This window comes from Atractosteus spatula, chromosome 4 (genome assembly GCF_055471065.1).
Source record: "Atractosteus spatula isolate fAtrSpa1 chromosome 4, fAtrSpa1.hap1, whole genome shotgun sequence".
Taxonomy (NCBI): domain Eukaryota; kingdom Metazoa; phylum Chordata; class Actinopteri; order Semionotiformes; family Lepisosteidae; genus Atractosteus; species Atractosteus spatula.
In genome coordinates, this window is record NC_142709.1 from 69,954,214 (window position 1) to 69,972,715 (window position 18,502).

General features: G+C 40.8%; 3 protein-coding genes across 3 annotated transcripts; 2 read left to right on the forward strand and 1 right to left on the reverse strand.

Moving 5' to 3' along the window:
- The first annotated feature begins 780 nt into the window (after positions 1–780).
- LOC148837017 (extracellular calcium-sensing receptor-like) lies at positions 781–4,714 on the forward strand. The gene is made up of 6 exons (XM_088913552.1): positions 781–1,007; positions 1,250–1,547; positions 1,753–2,583; positions 2,671–2,892; positions 3,499–3,622; positions 3,783–4,714. Exons 1-6 carry the CDS (start codon positions 781–783, stop codon positions 4,712–4,714), a joined length of 2,634 nt encoding a protein of 877 aa, XP_088769678.1.
- A 2,628-nt stretch (positions 4,715–7,342) lies between these two features.
- LOC148837018 (extracellular calcium-sensing receptor-like) lies at positions 7,343–12,209 on the reverse strand. The gene is made up of 7 exons (XM_088914244.1): positions 12,170–12,209; positions 11,880–12,036; positions 10,672–10,960; positions 9,544–10,371; positions 9,211–9,435; positions 8,704–8,827; positions 7,343–8,262 (listed from the first exon to the last, which is right to left on the reverse strand). The coding sequence occupies exons 1-7, from the start codon at positions 12,207–12,209 to the stop codon at positions 7,343–7,345; spliced, it is 2,583 nt and encodes an 860-aa protein (XP_088770370.1).
- A 2,132-nt stretch (positions 12,210–14,341) lies between these two features.
- LOC148837019 (extracellular calcium-sensing receptor-like) lies at positions 14,342–18,330 on the forward strand. The gene is made up of 6 exons (XM_088913551.1): positions 14,342–14,568; positions 14,811–15,108; positions 15,335–16,165; positions 16,253–16,474; positions 17,115–17,238; positions 17,399–18,330. The coding sequence occupies exons 1-6, from the start codon at positions 14,342–14,344 to the stop codon at positions 18,328–18,330; spliced, it is 2,634 nt and encodes an 877-aa protein (XP_088769677.1).
- Positions 18,331–18,502: the final 172 nt, after the last annotated feature.

Consider the following 18,502-nt stretch of genomic DNA (forward strand, 5'->3'; position numbering starts at 1 on the left):
TTTGATTCCATTTGTTGAAGCAGAAACAATCAGGCTCTAACTGCGCTTCTAGATCACTACACTTCTATCTAGCTGTAGTTACGAAAGACGAGCACAAGATGGGGATAAATGCATCCGATGGGCTGTTCAGCAGACGCAGCTCTGACGAAGCCTCACCCTTCAATTAATCATATACTGTTTCTGAGCTGGAATAATAACTCCAAATGTGTCAAAACATTTTTTTTTTGCAATCGTAAAAGGATGTCAATGTTAGAGTGGCTGTTTTTTCATTTTCATTTAGTCATTTTTCATTTCACCTTCCCCCACACAATGGTAATTTATACAATAACTTTCATGACAACACTTCAGACAAAATATTATCTGATTATCTGATTATGTAATCATACAAGTTCATCTTATTTTAACACACATTCTTTGACTCCGAACATAAAATACTGTTGGTCCTACTGTTTAAATTATGTTCACCGTGGGGATTTAGAAGTTTTCATTATACTTTGAATACTATTATTAGTATTCTGCGAATTATGTAATTGACTAAATAATCAACAGAGTTCTGACATTGACAAAACATACTCCTGTGTCGAAGTATTCCCAAATGACAATTTTTGATTGCCTTCTGGCATCTGCGGTGGCTCCGGTTCCCAGTGAACCATGATATATTCGCATTCCGTTTGCCTAATGCGGCTGTCGGTATAAATTAATTCACCATAAATGAGATTTTAAAGCCGCTCGTATATATATATATGAAGAAACACGATTAGGGTTGTGTTACTATCTGAAATGGCATACGCCTATACAGAGTTTCTAACAATATCAGCTATTTTCCTTATACAACTTCACAACATGGGCACGGGTGGCACAGTCTGTAACTTTAAAGGCGAAGGAGCTACTCCAAGTTTCTTTGCGGAGGGGGATGTCGTTCTGGGTGGATTATTTCCTTTGCACTACATACCATCCTCTTATGTTCCTTCGTTTCAGAAGAAGCCCCAAGCAACACATTACCTGTAGTAAGTAACTTAATAAACATACAGTAAAATTAAATGTAAACAGTAAACTGACATTGCTATGCTTTCATGCTTGTATAGCCCGTCTGAAAACTAAATGACAAACGAAAACGGTACGTTTTGAAGTAAAGGCTCGTCAACCTTGCCACCCAACACATACAGTATACTGTTGGGGGAAAAGGGCGAGATTCGTGTATTCATCACCAGCAACATCACCTGAGCACTGTTGTTTCGACATGTTGCAGTTTCAGTCCTCGAGCACTTCGATGGATGCAAACCATGATTTTCGCCGTTGAAGAAATTAACAAACGCCAAGACCTTCTGCCTGATATAAAGTTGGGGTATCACATCATGGACAGCTGTAACGACATACAGCCTTCTTTGAGAAGTTCCCTAGTCCTTGTGAACGGCCAGCCGGCCGATGCCGGTAACCACAGCTGTGCCGGGGTCGGGAGAGCGGTCTCGCCAGTGATCGTTGGAGATGCGGCTTCTGGGGTGTCGATGGCTGTGTTGAGAACTCTGGGGTCCTTCCACATCCCACTGGTAAGGTACTAACGCAGCTTTCCGGCTTAGGTGGAGTAGTCTACTTATTCTTGTCTTCTCATATTACAGTTTTTCCAACCGTAAACTTATATTTTGATCCTTCTTTAATCATTTATTTCAGGGATGACTCAGACACTAGTTTCTTCGGGGGTGGGTCGAATTTTTGCGACTCTCTGAAGTGCATGGTCTTTATTTTCTTTTCAAGGTGAGCTACTTCGCGTCTTGCAGTTGTCTAAGTAACAAGCGGGAGTTTCCAGCTTTTATGAGAACCATGCCCAGCGACGCCTACCAGATAAAGGCGATAGCTCAGCTTGTCAGTTATTTCAACTGGACCTGGGTCGGAGTCATCGGAGTGGAGACCGACTACGCGCGTTTCGCAATTCAGCTCTTCCTGGAAGAATCCAGCAGGCTAGGGGTATGTGCTGCATATAGCCACTTTTATCCCCTTGTCCTTGGTAAAAAAGATGTCGTCGAGGTAACGAATATCATTAAAAGATCCTCCGCTAAAGTGGTCCTGAATTTTTCTGGTGAATCTGAGTTGCATTTGATATTAAGTGAGTGCAGGCGTCAGAATGTCACCAATATACAGTGGATTGCAAGCGAAGCTTGGGCTACAGGAAAATCTCTGTGGAAAGAATTCCAAGACCTTTTACCTGGGACTGTCGGGTTTGGAATCCGCAAGGCTGAGATCCCAGGTCTAGGAACATTTCTGAAAAGACTGCGCCAATCGGACGCTGACGAATCGTCATTCTTTGCTGAATTCTGGGAGGAAACGTTTGAATGTAAATTGAACCATTCCTTGAACACCCATACGCACGGCGATGCGTTTCCGAGGAAGCCCTGCACGGGACGGGAGAGCCTGGAGAGTGTGTACTCTGAGTACTCAGATGTGTCTCAGCTGAGGGTTTCCTACAATGTGTACAAAGCCGTGTATCTGATAGCGCACGCCCTGCACACGCTGAGCAGGTGCGAGAATGGAAGCGGTCCTTTCCCAAATCAGAGATGTGTGGACGTGAGACAAGTACTTCCGTGGCAGGTACAGTAGGCTTCAAAGAAAAGTGCAAAGACTTGTATGAAGTCGGAAAGCTGCTGTGTTTATTGCTCGCTTCTGTATTTCTTTCAGCTCTTGCATCACATGAAGCAAGTGCGGTTCTCTGTCCTTGGAGAAGAGGTGAGCTTTGACGAGAACGGGGACCCGGTCGCATCCTATGACCTCATGAACTGGCAGGAGGGGCCCGACGGGTCGCTTGAGCTGGTGAAAGTTGGCTACTATGACGCTTCTCTGGGCAAAGGAAACGACTTAGTTATAAATGAATCGGCCATTCGTTGGCACAGAACCCAGCAGGTTGGTCTGCTTTATCCATTTTTAAATTATTCTACATTTTATTTATTCCTCGTTATTTATTTTAGTTTTATACCATGGATTTCTGTGTTAGAAAACCTGGATGTTGCAATCACCGGTATTCAACAGGAGCTCTTATTTGAGGATATTAGAATTGCTTGTTGACCTGAATGTTCTCTTCCTGTTACCATATAGAGCATTCAGCTGGTGAAGCTGTTAAAGATGCATCCCCACCAGTTTTATCAGGAAATCCATGTGTTTGGTTTTATATTCTAACTGTTTTACTTCTGAAACTTTTAAAGCTGTGGAGATGCATCCTACCCAATTTTACCCAAATTTATCAGGAAATTTGTGTATTACAGTTGTTCAAATATCTGCAACGAAAAGCTCAGCAATTCGAAATGTAAGCACAAGAATATTTTCTGTGACAGCAGTCATTGTTTCATGTTGATCAATGCTTCGTTTTAAATGAGAATATTGAATGGTTAAGAAAAGACAAATCCATTGTCCCGATCACTTTATATAAAATAGTGTATATTAAAGGCTGCATAATGACTTTCCAGATTTAATTTTAAGGGTCTGTGAGTGGGTTTCAATGCTCCCCTGTAGGTCCCTCGGTCTGTGTGCAGTGACAGTTGTTCTCCAGGTTCAAGAAAGGCCACTCGCAGGGGACAGCCTGTCTGCTGCTTCGACTGTGTCCCATGTGCTGATGGGGAGATCAGCAGTCAGACAGGTGAAGGACTGCATGTGATTGCATTAGTTTATTGTTAGTTGAAAACAAATCGTCTCTTTCTTGCACATTCTAAATTTTCAATATTCTTTTATAGCACTATATAGAAAATGATTATGCACTCTCTGAGGTACTTATTTCTTTATTCTCTCCTCCCCAACAGACTCTCTCGATTGTATGAAATGCCCACTGGAGATGTGGTCAAACAAAGCAAGAGACCAGTGCATCCCAAAAGAGGTGGAGTTCTTGTCCTATTCTGAGTCAATGGGAATGGTACTGACAGTGGTGTCGACACTTGGAGCCTGTGTCACCGCAGCTGTTTGTGGGGTGTTCATCTTCTTTAGAAACACCCCCATCGTGCGCGCAAATAACATGGAGTTGAGCTTTTTGCTGCTGCTATTCCTCATTCTGTGTTTCCTTATTGCACTTACATTCATAGGCGAGCCAACAGACTGGTCTTGCAAGGTCCGCTACACAGCATTTGGCATAAGTTTTGCTCTGTGCATTTCCTGCATTCTTGCAAAGACAGTGGTTGTGCTTATTGCTTTCAGAGCCACTCTCCCTGGCAGCAATGTCATGAAGTGGTTTGGTCCCACACAGCAAAGAGCCAGTGTGTTTGTCTGTACCTCAGTCCAAATTCTGATCTGTATAATATGGCTGATAACGAGCCCTCCACATGCTGCACATAACACTGTGTATCAAAGTGCAAAGATCATCTTGGAATGTGCTGTTGGGTCAGCGCTGGGATTCTGGGGTGTTCTGGGTTATATTGGAGTGTTAGCTTGTCTATGTTTTGTTATAGCCTTTTTAGCCAGGAAATTACCAGACAACTTTAATGAAGCAAAGTTTATTACTTTCAGCATGCTGATATTTTTTGCAGTGTGGATAACCTTCATCCCAGCCTATGTTAGCACTCCAGGAAAGTATACTGTAGCTGTGCAGGTCTTTGCTATTCTGGCATCAGCGTTTGGTCTCTTGTCCTGTATCTTTGCCCCAAAGTGTTACATTATTTTATTAAGACCTGAGAAAAATTCAAAAAAATATTTAATGGACAAAGGTTGTAGGAAGCACTTTGTAAAAACCTCATCTTTTTGAGAAGATACATTAAAACTGATGGAAATATTTTCTGTGTGTCATTTGGATTATAAATGCAATAAAAAAAGCACTTTGGAGTACATTCACTGTCATTCATTGTAGCATTTTAAAATCACTTGGCAGATATGTTTGGAAAAATACCTATTGATAAGAAAGAGTGAGTTATCAAATTTCCAGTGCATTTTGCTTCTGATGTTCTAAAAAGAAAAAGGCCAAAAAGGTCTAATAAATAGAAAAAATAAAAATATTAATATTGATATAATAAGAAAATTTAATTTAAATCTCAAGTTGAGTAATTGAATTCATTTTAAATATGTTTTTGTCCATGTTTAATTATTTACAAGGCCAGAAGATTCTGTCCACAATTGGCTATCACAACCTGTTCATTCAGAAGGTTAAAAAATAGTTTCATAATCTACACTTCAGTAGTTCTTATAATATAAGATACACTGTAACACTTATAATTACCTTCATTTAAGGAAGTGCCTTTTAATGGTGTGGCTTCACATGCGTATTTATACGTATATATATTTCTAATTTATTAATTAAACAAAACAGTTCTCAGATTGTAAACTCAGTTATGACACTAATGGTTAAATTAAGACAGTTGTGGAAGTTTAAAATATATTTAAATTCTCACAATGTATATTTTTCAAGAAAAATAAATCCCTCTTGTATACAACTCAGTTTCATTGTATTAGTTGCCAGTGGACATTTGACGTTTCTAATTTTGCTTCACAACATCTCACAAATTACACAGTTTACATTTTAGGTGTATCACCCTGAGGAGCCACAAGATGGAGAATTACACTCAAAAACACAGCAGTCGCCTCCTTGAACTAGTGCTGCTGTGGTGTTAAGAAATGAGTGACTGATATCTGAAGGGGGAAAGCCACACAGCGTTAATGCTAGTGTACATTCATTCACTTGTGTTTGCCTTCTCTGTCAGTGATTGCATTTAATAAAGAGTTATTGAAACATAAATCAAATTTTAATATTTAGGTGAGTATTAAACTACACAACATTTACTATTACAATTGTCTTAATCTGCCTTTAAACGGCATGTTAAACAGAAACTTGTCACAGTCCTATAGTATAAAAAATTGCATGTACCTATTGTTAACACAAAGAATTAGTGCCTTCACAGCCTGAAGCTCTGCTCCCCTGAGGTATGCTGTGCTTGACTGGTGTTTTCCAGCCAAACAAATAGGGATTCATACTGTACTGCGTCTGTTAAGGAACTCTCTGTGCCAAATTAACAAGACAAAAGTGGTCACTTGGAAGAATTTAATTAATAACTTGTCTTGTTGTTAGAGAATTCTACTCTGACTTTGGAGTCAACTTCATGTGGCTTGCACACTGCTTCTGCACGTACTGTAATTACAAGAGAGCATTAAAGCATACTCACACTTTAATTTTTCTGTTAAGACACATCACATTCAGACAAGGCCAATTTAATCATCAAAGATTTCAGGACTATTAAAAAATAGCTTTCTGAAATGAGGATATTATGTTTTTTTCTTGCTTTTAGATCAAAGGGTAATAAATCATATATTTTTCACTAAGACCTTAGCTGCTGAGTGTTTTGGTACAGTTTACATTCTCCATGATGTGTATTTGTATAAACATTAATGTCATGAAAACTAGTCTGTTTCTTAATATTTAAAATAAATCAGAAGTGTAATTTTTATTTGATGAAGAATAAAAATGTACAGTTTGAAAGTTAAATTTTGCATGAAATGTCACGATTATAGTCCCTCCTCCTTAAGGGCGCTCCGGCCCTTTCACTCAGACTTGATTATGTGCACCTGACCCCTGTTCCCAGTCCACCTCAAAAGCCTGGCGCTGACGTTCATCGGGGCTCTGCATCTGATTTCCGTATCGTGCGAGTCCGGTATCTGGAAGCGCCTGGTCCCGTTAAGTTTTTATCTTTGTTCCCGTTCCCTGTCCGCCGGTTCCGACCCGGTTCATGGTTTTAATTCCTTGTTGGATGGATCACCTGGCTATGGATTTATTCTTGTGTTTTTGGATTGTTTGCCTCGGCCACACCTCCCCTTGCACCAGCGCACTTCGGACATGCCCCCCTGTTTTCATCCCCGTATTCCTGCATAATCTTTTTCCTAATGTTTCCACACAATTCTGGGTTGTATCGTCTGTGTAGGGTCCGGAAAGAACTGATCGTTACAGGAAATTTACATAAACGCTACCATGATAGTAACCATACCTGAGTGAGAGTAGAACTTGCAAATAATGGGATATCTTCAAGATTTATTTTGAAAAGAACTGAGTTTTGCTCTTTTCTAATAATAATGTATTGAATTTAGGTTTTGAAACTGCGGAACCAACAGTTTTCATTGTTAATACTTCAATAATTGAAGTACGTTTAATAAATATTTAAAAGTAATAGTGAAAAAAATGTACAAAAATATAATTTATACAATTTTTAATTCGGTTTTCAGTTGGCATTAACCAACATACACTTTGTATCATGCACCTGTATACGAGAATTGTCATTAAAAACCAAGAGAGCATAACAAAACTCAAATTCATACTCAATGCACTAAAAAACACATTAGTGTAACAGAATAGACGATCCTAATCTTCTGTGAGACTTTCATATGGGAATGATTACATTTCACTGTTTGTTTTGGCATTTACTCTTCCCATCAGATGATGTTTGGTATTTTTTTCAGGTTTCAATAAAATAATATAACATTTTGGAGCAAATATGCACACAAGCAGCCCAAAGCTAGAGGCCAGAATTGCAAATATTTCAACAGCCACAGTGTACTTTCCCGGTGAACTGACATACGCAGGTATAAAAACCAGCCACACGACACAAAAGATGAGCATGCTGAATGTAATGTACTTCGCCTCATTAAAATTGTCTGGCAGTTTCCTAGCTAAAAAGGCAAGAACAAAACACAAACAAGCCAAAACCCCAATGTAGCCCAGTACACACCAGAAAGCCAAATCAGAGCCAGTGCTACACTCCAGTATGATCCTTGACCTCTGATAGACAGTGTTTTTAAGGGGGAATGGCGGAGCAGCTATCAGCCATATAGTACAGGTGACTATTTGTACTGCAGTACATGCGAAAATGATCATCCGTTGCTGCCTGGGTCCAAACCATTTCATGACATTACTGCCAGGCCTCGTCGCTTTGAAAGCTGCTAGAACGACCAGCGTTTTCCCAAGAATGCAGGATATGCACAAAGAGAAGGTTACACTAAAGGCAGTGTGCCGAAACATACAAGACCAGTATGTCGGCTGTCCTATAAAAGCAACAGAACACAGGAAACAGAGTGTGAGTGACAGCAGGATAAAGAAGCTGAGCTCCGAGTTGTTAACCCGGACTATCGGAGTGTTTCTGGAGTGAAGGAAGACCACAAGGACACCAATCGTAAGGCAAGCTCCCAGCAGAGCAATCACTGCCAGTGTGATCCCCATTTCATCATAGCTCAGGTATTCCACCTCTTTGGGTATGCAGCCTGTTCTTGCAGCATTTGACCAGTGATCCTCAGGACATTCAGTACACTCTACTGAATCTGTAGTCAAAAAACATGGGGAAGTTACAGAAAGCAGCAGCCATAGTTTTTAAATTGAACACAACACCTTTTACATAGTTCTCTTTGGTGTGGAAAATAGTCATTTTTCTACTGGATATTTTATTGTAAATATTGAACTTTAAAAGCCCTCTAAGTTTAAAAATAGTGGTGTTTTGTGTCCCTTAATATTCCAAATGCTTGTTTTTAGAACATCAGGATGAGGCATTTGCTTCACTTTGATTTTTGTTCCACTTTATCTAACTCCATATAATCTATTAATAATCTAATTTTCAGGAACACTTTAACAAACAAAGACACACCTATACAAATATATACTATATATTGTATGTATTTATAAATAATGGTACACAGCATACATATATTTGGATATGTGGCTAATGCAGAGCATGCATGAGAGTAAATGAAGAAGGAAATACTTGCCTGTCTGATTACTAATTTTGCCATCAGCACATGGTAGACAGTCAAAGCAACAAGGAGGCTGCCCTTGACGAATCCCTTTCCGTGTACCAAGGGGGCAGCTTTCAGTGCACACAGACCGCAGCACCTTACGTGGAGAACAAAGAGCAGTCCGTCAGCCTCTGTCTGCAGGCCTGGAACAGCCTCCGCACGCAGCACTTTGGAATGAAGACGCATTTCTGAAACACTGTGCACTGCTGCATGCAACACATTCATAAAAAAACAAATATCTAATGTTCCAAAATCTGACATTTCAACTTTTCCTTGAAAGATGTGTATAGCACCTTACAAACTTTATTTTACTTTCGCTATTGGGGAAAAGAAGAAATTGATTTGGCTTGTGGAAAATATTTAAGAAATCTGTCCCATTGAACAGACAACTTAGGAATCTCAGTAAATTGCATTAAAGAAATAAATAAGAAATAAATGTTTTCCTTACAAAGAAGTTAATATTGTCTCTTTGCAGCTTGCCTTTTGATTGTTATTCCATATCACAGCTTCTTCATTTATCACAATCTCCTTCCCAAGTCCTCGAGATGCATCATAAATTCCCACCGTGACAAACCACAGTTTCCCATCTGCACCCCTCTGCCAGTTTATAATATCATAGGACGCAATAGGGTCTCCATTTTCATCAAAGCTTATTTTTTCTCCCAAGGCGTTTGTAACAGATAACTTCTGGATGTAATGTTGAAGCTTTCAAGAACAAAAAATAACAGTTATTTGGCATTATGTAAAAATGAAGTAGAATGAGGTCTTAAGCATGAAAACAGAATGAGACAATACAATCATGCAGTGTGTTACCTGCCATGGCTCAAAGTTTGAAGGGTCTGCGCACGTAAAATTGACAAATGGTCCTTTCCCAGGCTCACAGCTGGTCAGGCTGTCCAGCGAGTGGGCAATAGCGTACGCAGCTTTATAAACGTTGTAGGACACCCGGAGGCTGGACACGTCCAGGTAGACGGAACTCTTCTCCACCAGAGACCCCTGGCCGCTGCAGGGGGGCTGGACTCTGCCATCCTGGCCAGTGGCGTTCGAGGGCAGGAAAAAGCAGCCGAACACGTCGCCCCAGAGCTCCTGCACCAGCGTGTTGTTGGGATACAGGGAAGGGTGAACTTTCAGGAGATAGTCTCTCAGAGCAGGGATCTGTCCCTGGCGAATGGCAAACCCGATAGTACCACCGAGAGAAGGGTAGAACTCGCTGGCTGCAAACAGCGAGGCCGTGACCCAGGCTTCGCTGGCTATCCACTGAATGCCAGTGATGTTCTGAGCAGCATACTCCTTCAGCAGGGGGTACAAGTCACCCTCTCCAGCAAATGAAATGATCACCTTGGCTGTGGATCGTTTCATCGTTTCTAAGATCTCCAGAATCTTTTGTCTGTTGTAAACTTTAGGAATAGTTTCATAGTAGGCCAGACAGACACTGATCCTTTCAAACTCCTCAATTAACGCCTGGAACGCATATCTTCCATAATCACCATCTTCTGAAATGGCTCCCACCCAGGTCCATCCGAAATGCTTCACCAGCTGAGCAATGGCTTTCACTTGGTGGGAGTCACTGGGAACCGTTCTAAAAAATGTTGGAAATCTTTGCCTGTTGCTGAGGCAGGAGCATGTGGAAATGTAACTTATCTGAGGAGAAAAGGTCAAAACAACAGAAATAAGAAGGAAATAAGGTCTTGTTGCCTTATGTTAATGTTTCCCAATTACAGCATGCCACAAAATATAATCATTAATACTATTATCAGGTAGAGACTAGGGTTTAAATAACACATTTTAAATCGGTAGACAATAATTAAGCAGAATTACTAACAATGATCACAGAACAGCCTAAATAAATGCAGTGTCCAATGCACCTATTTCAGTCTTCTTTGTAACATCTGTACATGTACAGTACATGTAATTCTTGGTTCTAGAAACTAGAGTACATACCATTGGAATTCTAAAAGGCTGTAGCGTTCTAGAGAGGATAATGGACTGTGATGACCCCGAGTCTCCGATGATGACCTTTACAGGCCAGGCTCCAGAGCACATCCTGCTGGACACTTCACTGGGGCCATTAAGAACTGTGAGACTGGCTCGCTGGGATGCCACATGAGTTGCACAGGAGTCATAAATCTTGTAGCCCAAGGTTAGATTGGGAAGCAGGTATGGATTCTTGTTGATCTCTTCAATGGCCAGCCGCATGGTCTGGGCCCAGCGAAAAGCTCTAGGGTCAAAGCTGTGGAGAAATCACGGTTTTTAGCTGAAGTACAGAAAAGAAAAATTACAATAACTCCCCATATTTTGGACTGGGTGAAAAAAAAGTTACACATTACTGACAGTATGCAAAAAGTTGTGAGCAGGTGAATATAGCCACTGATAATCTTATGCTTTAGGATTATAGCAATTTCAAAATGTACATTATTAAGCTTTGCAAAACTAAACCCTTATTCTTCTGCAATTACTATAAAAGAAATTAAGTCAGAAGAATCTTACTTTCAATGGTTCTTTAACTTTGCAAAATGAGAAAAAGAAATACAGTGTATTCCTTTTAAGTGTGGTGTGCCATAGCTACAAACTCCAGCAGTCAATTTAGCAATTAGCAGGGTGCCGAAGTGAGAGAACATATTAATGAATTTTCTTTATGCACACGTCACTTCATTTGATTTCAAAGCTACTGAAAAGCTCAGTGCTTGAGTAATATGGTTTAAATAATGATGCCTGCCAAGGATCTATTCACAACGCTGTGAAAACATAAGAAATCGCTCAGCTAATTAGTGGGTTTTCCTTTGCACAGATGCAGCAGTAAGGTGAGACCAGACTGCTGGGTGCTCAGGTCTGCAGCGTTTAGTGAGCATGATTTCCCATTTCAAGGTATAATGAGCATGTCTGCTTTCATCATCTCAGTTTACAGGTAGTGTTTGTGGAAATCTGACTCGAAGTTAAATTGTCTGTGAAGCCGTTAATGTTTTCTTGCTTTGAATTCCACAGAAAAGGCAGTTTACCTGAGAAAAGAGCACAGCGTGGTTAGTAGACACTAGAATCGATCTAAAAAAGGTAATGGGAGAGAAAAGGCTGAGAATACATTTGAAATGAAAGCTAATCCATGCTGTCATCTGGCAGCAATGTTCCCCCTGCGCAGCAATACATTAACTCACCCTTGACACCCTGATGCGGCCGGTTTGTGTGTGTAGGTCAAGTCAGGGACCACTACCCGGTAATGCATTGGGAAAAGCCCTCCAATAACGATGTCTCCATCGGCTAGGAATCCAGGCAGCTCAAAGTTGCCCTGAAGCGTGCATGAGGCTTCCCCGTCTGCGTGAGGAGCAGAAGCAGAAAGGGAATTAAACAAATTCCAGATAAACAGCAGGATCATCTTCTAAACCTGCTGGCGCACTGACCTGTGAGACAAGTAGAGCCTGCTGTTTTATTGGGGGTGTTTTCCCACCTGGATCATACCGTGTCGTAAGTATCTCACTGGAATTCATGTTGGAATGAGAATGTGTGACCGGTGCTGCACCACAATCCCAGCAGGTACTGTCACACACAGCTTGTGTACAGGTACAGTACACAAAACATTTCAGTGATGAAAGAGGGCCTTCAGTTTCTTTCAGGTTACTTACTATTGTTCTACTACTGTATATGGAAAATAACATTAAGAGAGATGCTTAAAATCTGGATAAAACTTTCGTTTGTTACTGAAGGTAATTTTTAATAAAAATGACTTAATTTATTGTTACAGAACCAGAACTTTTCAGCTATTCACAGATGGCAGGATTTTGTGGAAGAATACAAGAGTATTTTGTCTGCGAAACTTAGAACCTTTGCGAATATCCTTGTAAAAATGGACTGGACAAAAATGTCCCATTGCTTTGTACTGTTGTGTTATTTTAGGCAATTTTACTAATTTGAGTTGTATACTATACAGTAGACCCAGATTAAATGTATCCACACTAGAATGTGCATGTTGCCAGAATGCAAGTTTTTGTCTTCTCTTTTAGCCAACCTTCACTTTGAACAGTTAATACGTTCTTGACAATGTTATCTAGAAAATTACATACCTACAAAATACATTATTCGATCAATTACCATATTAAGCTTGATAACTTTAGACAGGAATAGCATGGAATGGCAAAAAACTCACATTCTTGAGCTTTTTTGCAATGGTAACAGGCATAGACTCTTGCTGATTTTTTTAAATAGAATTTCTGTTCTGGCATTTACTTAGTGGAGTGGAAGAGAGAATTGTGTCCACCCGGGTCACCTGAGACCTTTTCACATAAAAGTTAATGCATATTTTTGCCGAGTCACGATGGTTGTGTGCGTGGTTACACTGACATCTGCTGGACTAAAGCACAGTAACAGAGTAAAAGTAAAATATTAGTGACACCACATAATATTCAATCTCGCCATTTCAGTCCTATAAGAAGTGAGTAATAGTGTATAATCATTCCGCTTTCTCTCGCAACTAGTAAACGCCAGATGGCGCTTTAGTGGGACTACAGCCAGGAGCCAACGTTCATGAAGAGCTAAGAGGCTTTTAATACACGCACACACCGTAATTAAAATGTGGCAGTCTGTGCCAGATCCCAAAGGGATATACAGTATACCATGCTGAAGTGGCGAGATAGAGACGAGTACGCTACATTAAACTAAGCTTTTACACCCAATCGTTCTCCACTGGTTTACACCTTGGGCTCCTGGTCCCACCTTAATAGGCAGAGCGGCGTATTGAGTCTGTCCCAAGTTGTGCACGTAAGAGAATACATACGTCTAGAAACAAAACTATAAACTGCGAGTTGTTTTTAAACGTTTCTGAATACGAAATGTAGCCTCTAAAACCAAGGTATTTTATTTTATAACTTTGATTCCATTTGTTGAAGCAGAAACAATCAGGCTCTAACTGCGCTTCTAGATCACTACACTTCTATCTAGCTGTAGTTACGAAAGACGAGCACAAGATGGGGATAAATGCATCCGATGGGCTGTTGAGCAGACGCAGCTCTGACGAAGCCTCTCCCTTCAATTAATCATATACTGTTTCTGAGCTCGAATAATAACTCCACATGTGTCAAAACAATATTTTTTTGCAATCGTAAAAGGATGTCAATGTTAGAGTGGCTGTTTTTTCATTTTCATTTTTTCATTTTTCATTCACCTTCCCCCACACAATGGTAATTTATACAATAACTTTCATTCCAACACATTATCTGATATCTGATTATGCAATCATGCAAGTTCATCTTATTTTAACACGCATTCTTTGACTCCGAACATAAAATACTGTTGAACAAATTATGTTCACCGTGGGGATTTAGAAGTTTTCATTATACTTTGAATACTATTATTAGTATTATGCGAATTATATAATTGACTATATGATCAACAGAGTTCTGGCATTAACAAAACATACTCCTGTGTCGAAGTATTCCCAAATGACAATTTTTGATTGCCTTCTGGCAACTATAGTGGCTCCGGTTCCCAGTGAACCATGATATATTCGCATTCCGTTTGCCTAATGCGGCTGTCGGTATAAATTAATTCACCATAAATGAGATTTTAAAGCCGCTCGTATATATATATATGAAGAAACACGATTAGGGTTGTGTTACTATCTGAAATGGCATACGCCTATACAGAGTTTCTAACAATATCAGCTATTTTCCTTATACAACTTCACAACATGGGCACGGGTGGCACAGTCTGTAACTTTAAAGGCGAAGGAGCTACTCCAAGTTTCTTTGCGGAGGGGGATGTCGTTCTGGGTGGATTATTTCCTTTGCACTACAGACCATCCTCTTATGTTCCTTCGTTTCAGAAGAAGCCCCAAGCAACACATTACCTGTAGTAAGTAACTTAATAAACATACAGTAAAATTAAATGTAAACAGTAAACTGACATTGCTATGCTTTCATGCATGTATAGCCCGTCTGAAAACTAAATGACAAACGAAAACGATACGTTTTGAATTAAAGGCTCGTCAACCTTGCCACCCAACACATACAGTATACTGTTGGGGGAAAAGGGCGAGATTCGTGTATTCATCACCAGCAACATCACCTGAGCACTGTTGTTTCGACATGTTGCAGTTTCAGTCCTCGAACACTTCGATGGATGCAAACCATGATTTTCGCCGTTGAAGAAATTAACAAACGCCAAGACCTTCTGCCTGATATAAAGCTGGGATATCAAATCATGGACAGCGGTGACGACGTACGGGCTTCTTTGAGAAGTTCCCTAGTCCTTGTAAACGGCCAGCCGGCCGATGCCGGTAACCACAGCTGTGCCGGGGTCGGGAGAGCGGTCTCGCCAGTGATTGTTGGAGATGCGGCTTCTGGGGTGTCGATGGCTGTGTTGAGAACTCTGGGGTCCTTCCACATCCCACTGGTAAGGTACTAACGCAGCTTTCCGGCTTAGGTGGAGTGGTCTGCTTATTCTTGTCGTCTAATATTACAGTTTTTTCCAACCGTAAACTTATATTTTGATCATGCTTTAATCATTTATTTCAGTGATGACTCAGACACTAGTTTCTTCGGAGGAGGGGGGGTGAGACAGTCTATTTATTGAATTTTTGCGACTCTCTGAAGTGCATGGTCTTTATTTTCTTTTCAAGGTGAGCTACTTCGCGTCTTGCAGTTGTCTAAGTAACAAGCGGGAGTTTCCAGCTTTTATGAGAACCATGCCCAGCGACGCCTACCAGATAAAGGCGATAGCTCAGCTTGTCAGTTATTTCAACTGGACCTGGGTCGGAGTCATCGGAGTGGAGACCGACTACGCGCGTTTCGCAATTCAGCTCTTCCTGGAAGAATCCAGCAGGCTAGGGGTATGTGCTGCATATAGCCACTTTTATCCCCTTGTCCTTGGTAAAAAAGATGTCGTCGAGGTAACGAATATCATTAAAAGATCCTCCGCTAAAGTGGTCCTGAATTTTTCTGGTGAATCCGAGTTGCAGTCGATATTAAGTGAGTGCAGGCGTCAGAATGTCACCGATATACAGTGGATTGCAAGCGAAGCTTGGGCTACAGGAAAATCTCTGTGGAAAGAATTCCAAGACCTTTTATCCGGGACTGTCGGGTTTGGAATCCGCAAGGCTGAGATCCCAGGTCTAGGAACATTTCTGAAAAGACTGCGCCAATCGGACGCTGACGAATCGTCATTCTTTTCTGAATTCTGGGAGGAAACGTTTGAATGCAAATTGAACCATTCCTTGAACACCCATACGCACGGCGATGCGTTTCCGAGGAAGCCCTGCACGGGACGGGAGAGCCTGGAGAGTGTGTACTCTGAGTACTCAGATGTGTCTCAGCTGAGGGTTTCCTACAATGTGTACAAAGCCGTGTATCTGATAGCGCACGCCCTGCACACGCTGAGCAGGTGCGAGAATGGAAGCGGTCCTTTCCCAAATCAGAGATGTGTGGACGTGAGACAAGTACTTCCGTGGCAGGTACAGTAGGCTTCAAAGAAAAGTGCAGAGACTTGTATGAAGTCGGAAAGCTGCTGTGTTTATTGCTCGCTTATGTATTTCTTTCAGCTCTTGCATTACATGAAGCAAGTGCGGTTCTCTGTCCTTGGAGAAGAGGTGAGCTTTGACGAGAACGGAGACCCGGTCGCATCCTATGACCTCATGAACTGGCAGGAGGGGCCCGACGGGTCGCTTGAGCTGGTGAAAGTTGGCTACTATGACGCTTCTCTGGGCAAAGGAAACGACTTAGTTATAAATGAATCGGCCATTCGTTGGCACAGAACCCAGCAGGTTGGTCTGCTTTATCCATTTTTAAATTATTCTACATTTTATTTATTCCTTGTTATTTATTTTAGTTTTATACCATGGATTACTGTGTTAGAAAACCTGGATGTTGCAATCACCGGTATTCAACAGGAGCTCTTATTTGAGGATATTAGAATTGCTTGTTGACCTGCATGTTCTCTTCCTGTTACCATACAGAGCATTCAGCTGGTGAAGCTGTTAAAGATGCATCCCAACCAATTTTATCAGGAAATCCATGTGTTTGGTTTTATATTCTAACTGTTTTACTTCTGAAACTTTTAAAGCTTTGGAGATGCATCCTACCCAATTTTACCCAAATTTATCAGGAAATGTGTGTATTACAGTTGTTCAAATATCTGCAACGAAAAGCTCAGCAATTCGAAATGTAAGCACAAGAGTATTTTCTGTGACAGCAGTCATTGTTTCATGTTGATCAATGCTTCGTGTTTTAAATGAGAATAAAGAATGGTTAAGAAAAGACAAATACATTGTCCCGATCACTTTATTTATTTAGTTGACTGAAACATAAAATAGTGTATATTAAAGGCTACATAATGACTTTCCATAATGACTTTCCAGATTTAATTTTAAGGGTCTGTGAGTGGGTTTCACTGTTCCCCTGTAGGTCCCTCGGTCTGTGTGCAGTGACAGTTGTTCTCCAGGTTCAAGAAAGGCCACTCGCAGGGGACAGCCTGTCTGCTGCTTCGACTGTGTCCCATGTGCTGATGGGGAGATCAGCAGTCAGACAGGTGAAGGACTGCATGTGATTGCATTAGTTTATTGTTAGTTGGAAACAAATCCTCTCATTCTTGCATGTTCTAAATTTTCAATATTCTTTTATAGCACTATATAGAAAATTATTTTGCACTCTTTGAGGTACTTATTTCTTTATTCTCTCCTCCCCAACAGACTCTCTCGATTGTATGAAATGCCCACTGGAGACGTGGTCAAACAAAGCAAGAGACCAGTGCATCCCAAAAGAGGTGGAGTTCTTGTCCTATTCTGAGTCAATGGGAATCGTACTGACAGTGGTGTCGACACTTGGAGCCTGTGTCACCGCAGCTGTTTCTGGGGTGTTCATCTTCTTTAGAAACACCCCCATCGTCCGCGCAAATAACATGGAGTTGAGCTTTTTGCTGCTGCTATTCCTTATTCTGTGTTTCCTTATTGCACTTACATTCATAGGCGAGCCAACAGACTGGTCTTGCAAGGTCCGCTACACAGCGTTTGGCATAAGTTTTGCTCTGTGCATTTCCTGCATTCTTGCAAAGACAGTGGTTGTGCTTATTGCTTTCAGAGCCACTCTCCCTGGCAGCAATGTCATGAAGTGGTTTGGTCCCACACAGCAAAGAGCCAGTGTGTTTGTCTGTACCTCAGTCCAAATTCTGATCTGTATAATATGGCTGATAACCAGCCCTCCACATGCTGCACATAACACTGTGCACCAAACTGCAAAGATCATCTTGGAATGTGCTGTTGGGTCAGCACTGGGATTCTGGGGTGTTCTGGGTTATATTGGAGTGTTAGCTTGTCTGTGTTTTTTTATAGCCTTTTTAGCCAGGAAATTACCAGACAGTTTTAATGAAGCAAAGTTTATAACTTTCAGCATGCTGATATTTTTTGCAGTGTGGATAACCTTCATCCCAGCCTATGTTAGCACTCCAGGAAAGTATACTGTAGCTGTGCAGGTCTTTGCTATTCTGGCATCAGCGTTCGGTCTCCTGTCCTGTATCTTTGCCCCAAAGTGTTACATTATTTTATTAAGACCTGAGAAAAATTCAAAGAAATATTTAATGGACAAAGGTTATAGGAAGCACTTTGTAAAAACCTCATCTTTTTGAGAAGATACATTAAAACTGATGGAAATATTTTCTGTGTGTCATTTGGATTATAAATGCAATAAAAAAAGCACTTTGGAGTACATACATTGTCATTCATTGTAGCATTTTAAAATCACTTGGCAGATATGTTTGGAAAAATACCTATTGATAAGAAAGAGTGAGTTATCAAATT

Bases quoted from the DNA above. Each gene is read 5' to 3' on its own strand.
- LOC148837019 (XM_088913551.1), top strand. From the start codon at position 14,342: ATGGCATACGCCTATACAGAGTTTCTAACAATATCAGCTATTTTCCTT. The intron at 16,166-16,252 runs GTACAGTAGGCT...TATTTCTTTCAG, and splicing joins GACAAGTACTTCCGTGGCAG to CTCTTGCATTACATGAAGCA. The intron at 16,475-17,114 runs GTTGGTCTGCTT...GTTCCCCTGTAG, and splicing joins GTTGGCACAGAACCCAGCAG to GTCCCTCGGTCTGTGTGCAG.
- LOC148837017 (XM_088913552.1), top strand. From the start codon at position 781: ATGGCATACGCCTATACAGAGTTTCTAACAATATCAGCTATTTTCCTT. The intron at 1,548-1,752 runs GTAAGGTACTAA...TTTCTTTTCAAG, and splicing joins GGTCCTTCCACATCCCACTG to GTGAGCTACTTCGCGTCTTG. The intron at 3,623-3,782 runs GTGAAGGACTGC...CCTCCCCAACAG, and splicing joins GGAGATCAGCAGTCAGACAG to ACTCTCTCGATTGTATGAAA.
- LOC148837018 (XM_088914244.1), bottom strand. From the start codon at position 12,209: ATGAATTCCAGTGAGATACTTACGACACGGTATGATCCAG. The intron at 10,961-11,879 runs GTGAGTTAATGT...ATTTCTCCACAG, and splicing joins GCCGCATCAGGGTGTCAAGG to CTTTGACCCTAGAGCTTTTC. The intron at 10,372-10,671 runs GTATGTACTCTA...TTTTCTCCTCAG, and splicing joins AGCCTTTTAGAATTCCAATG to ATAAGTTACATTTCCACATG.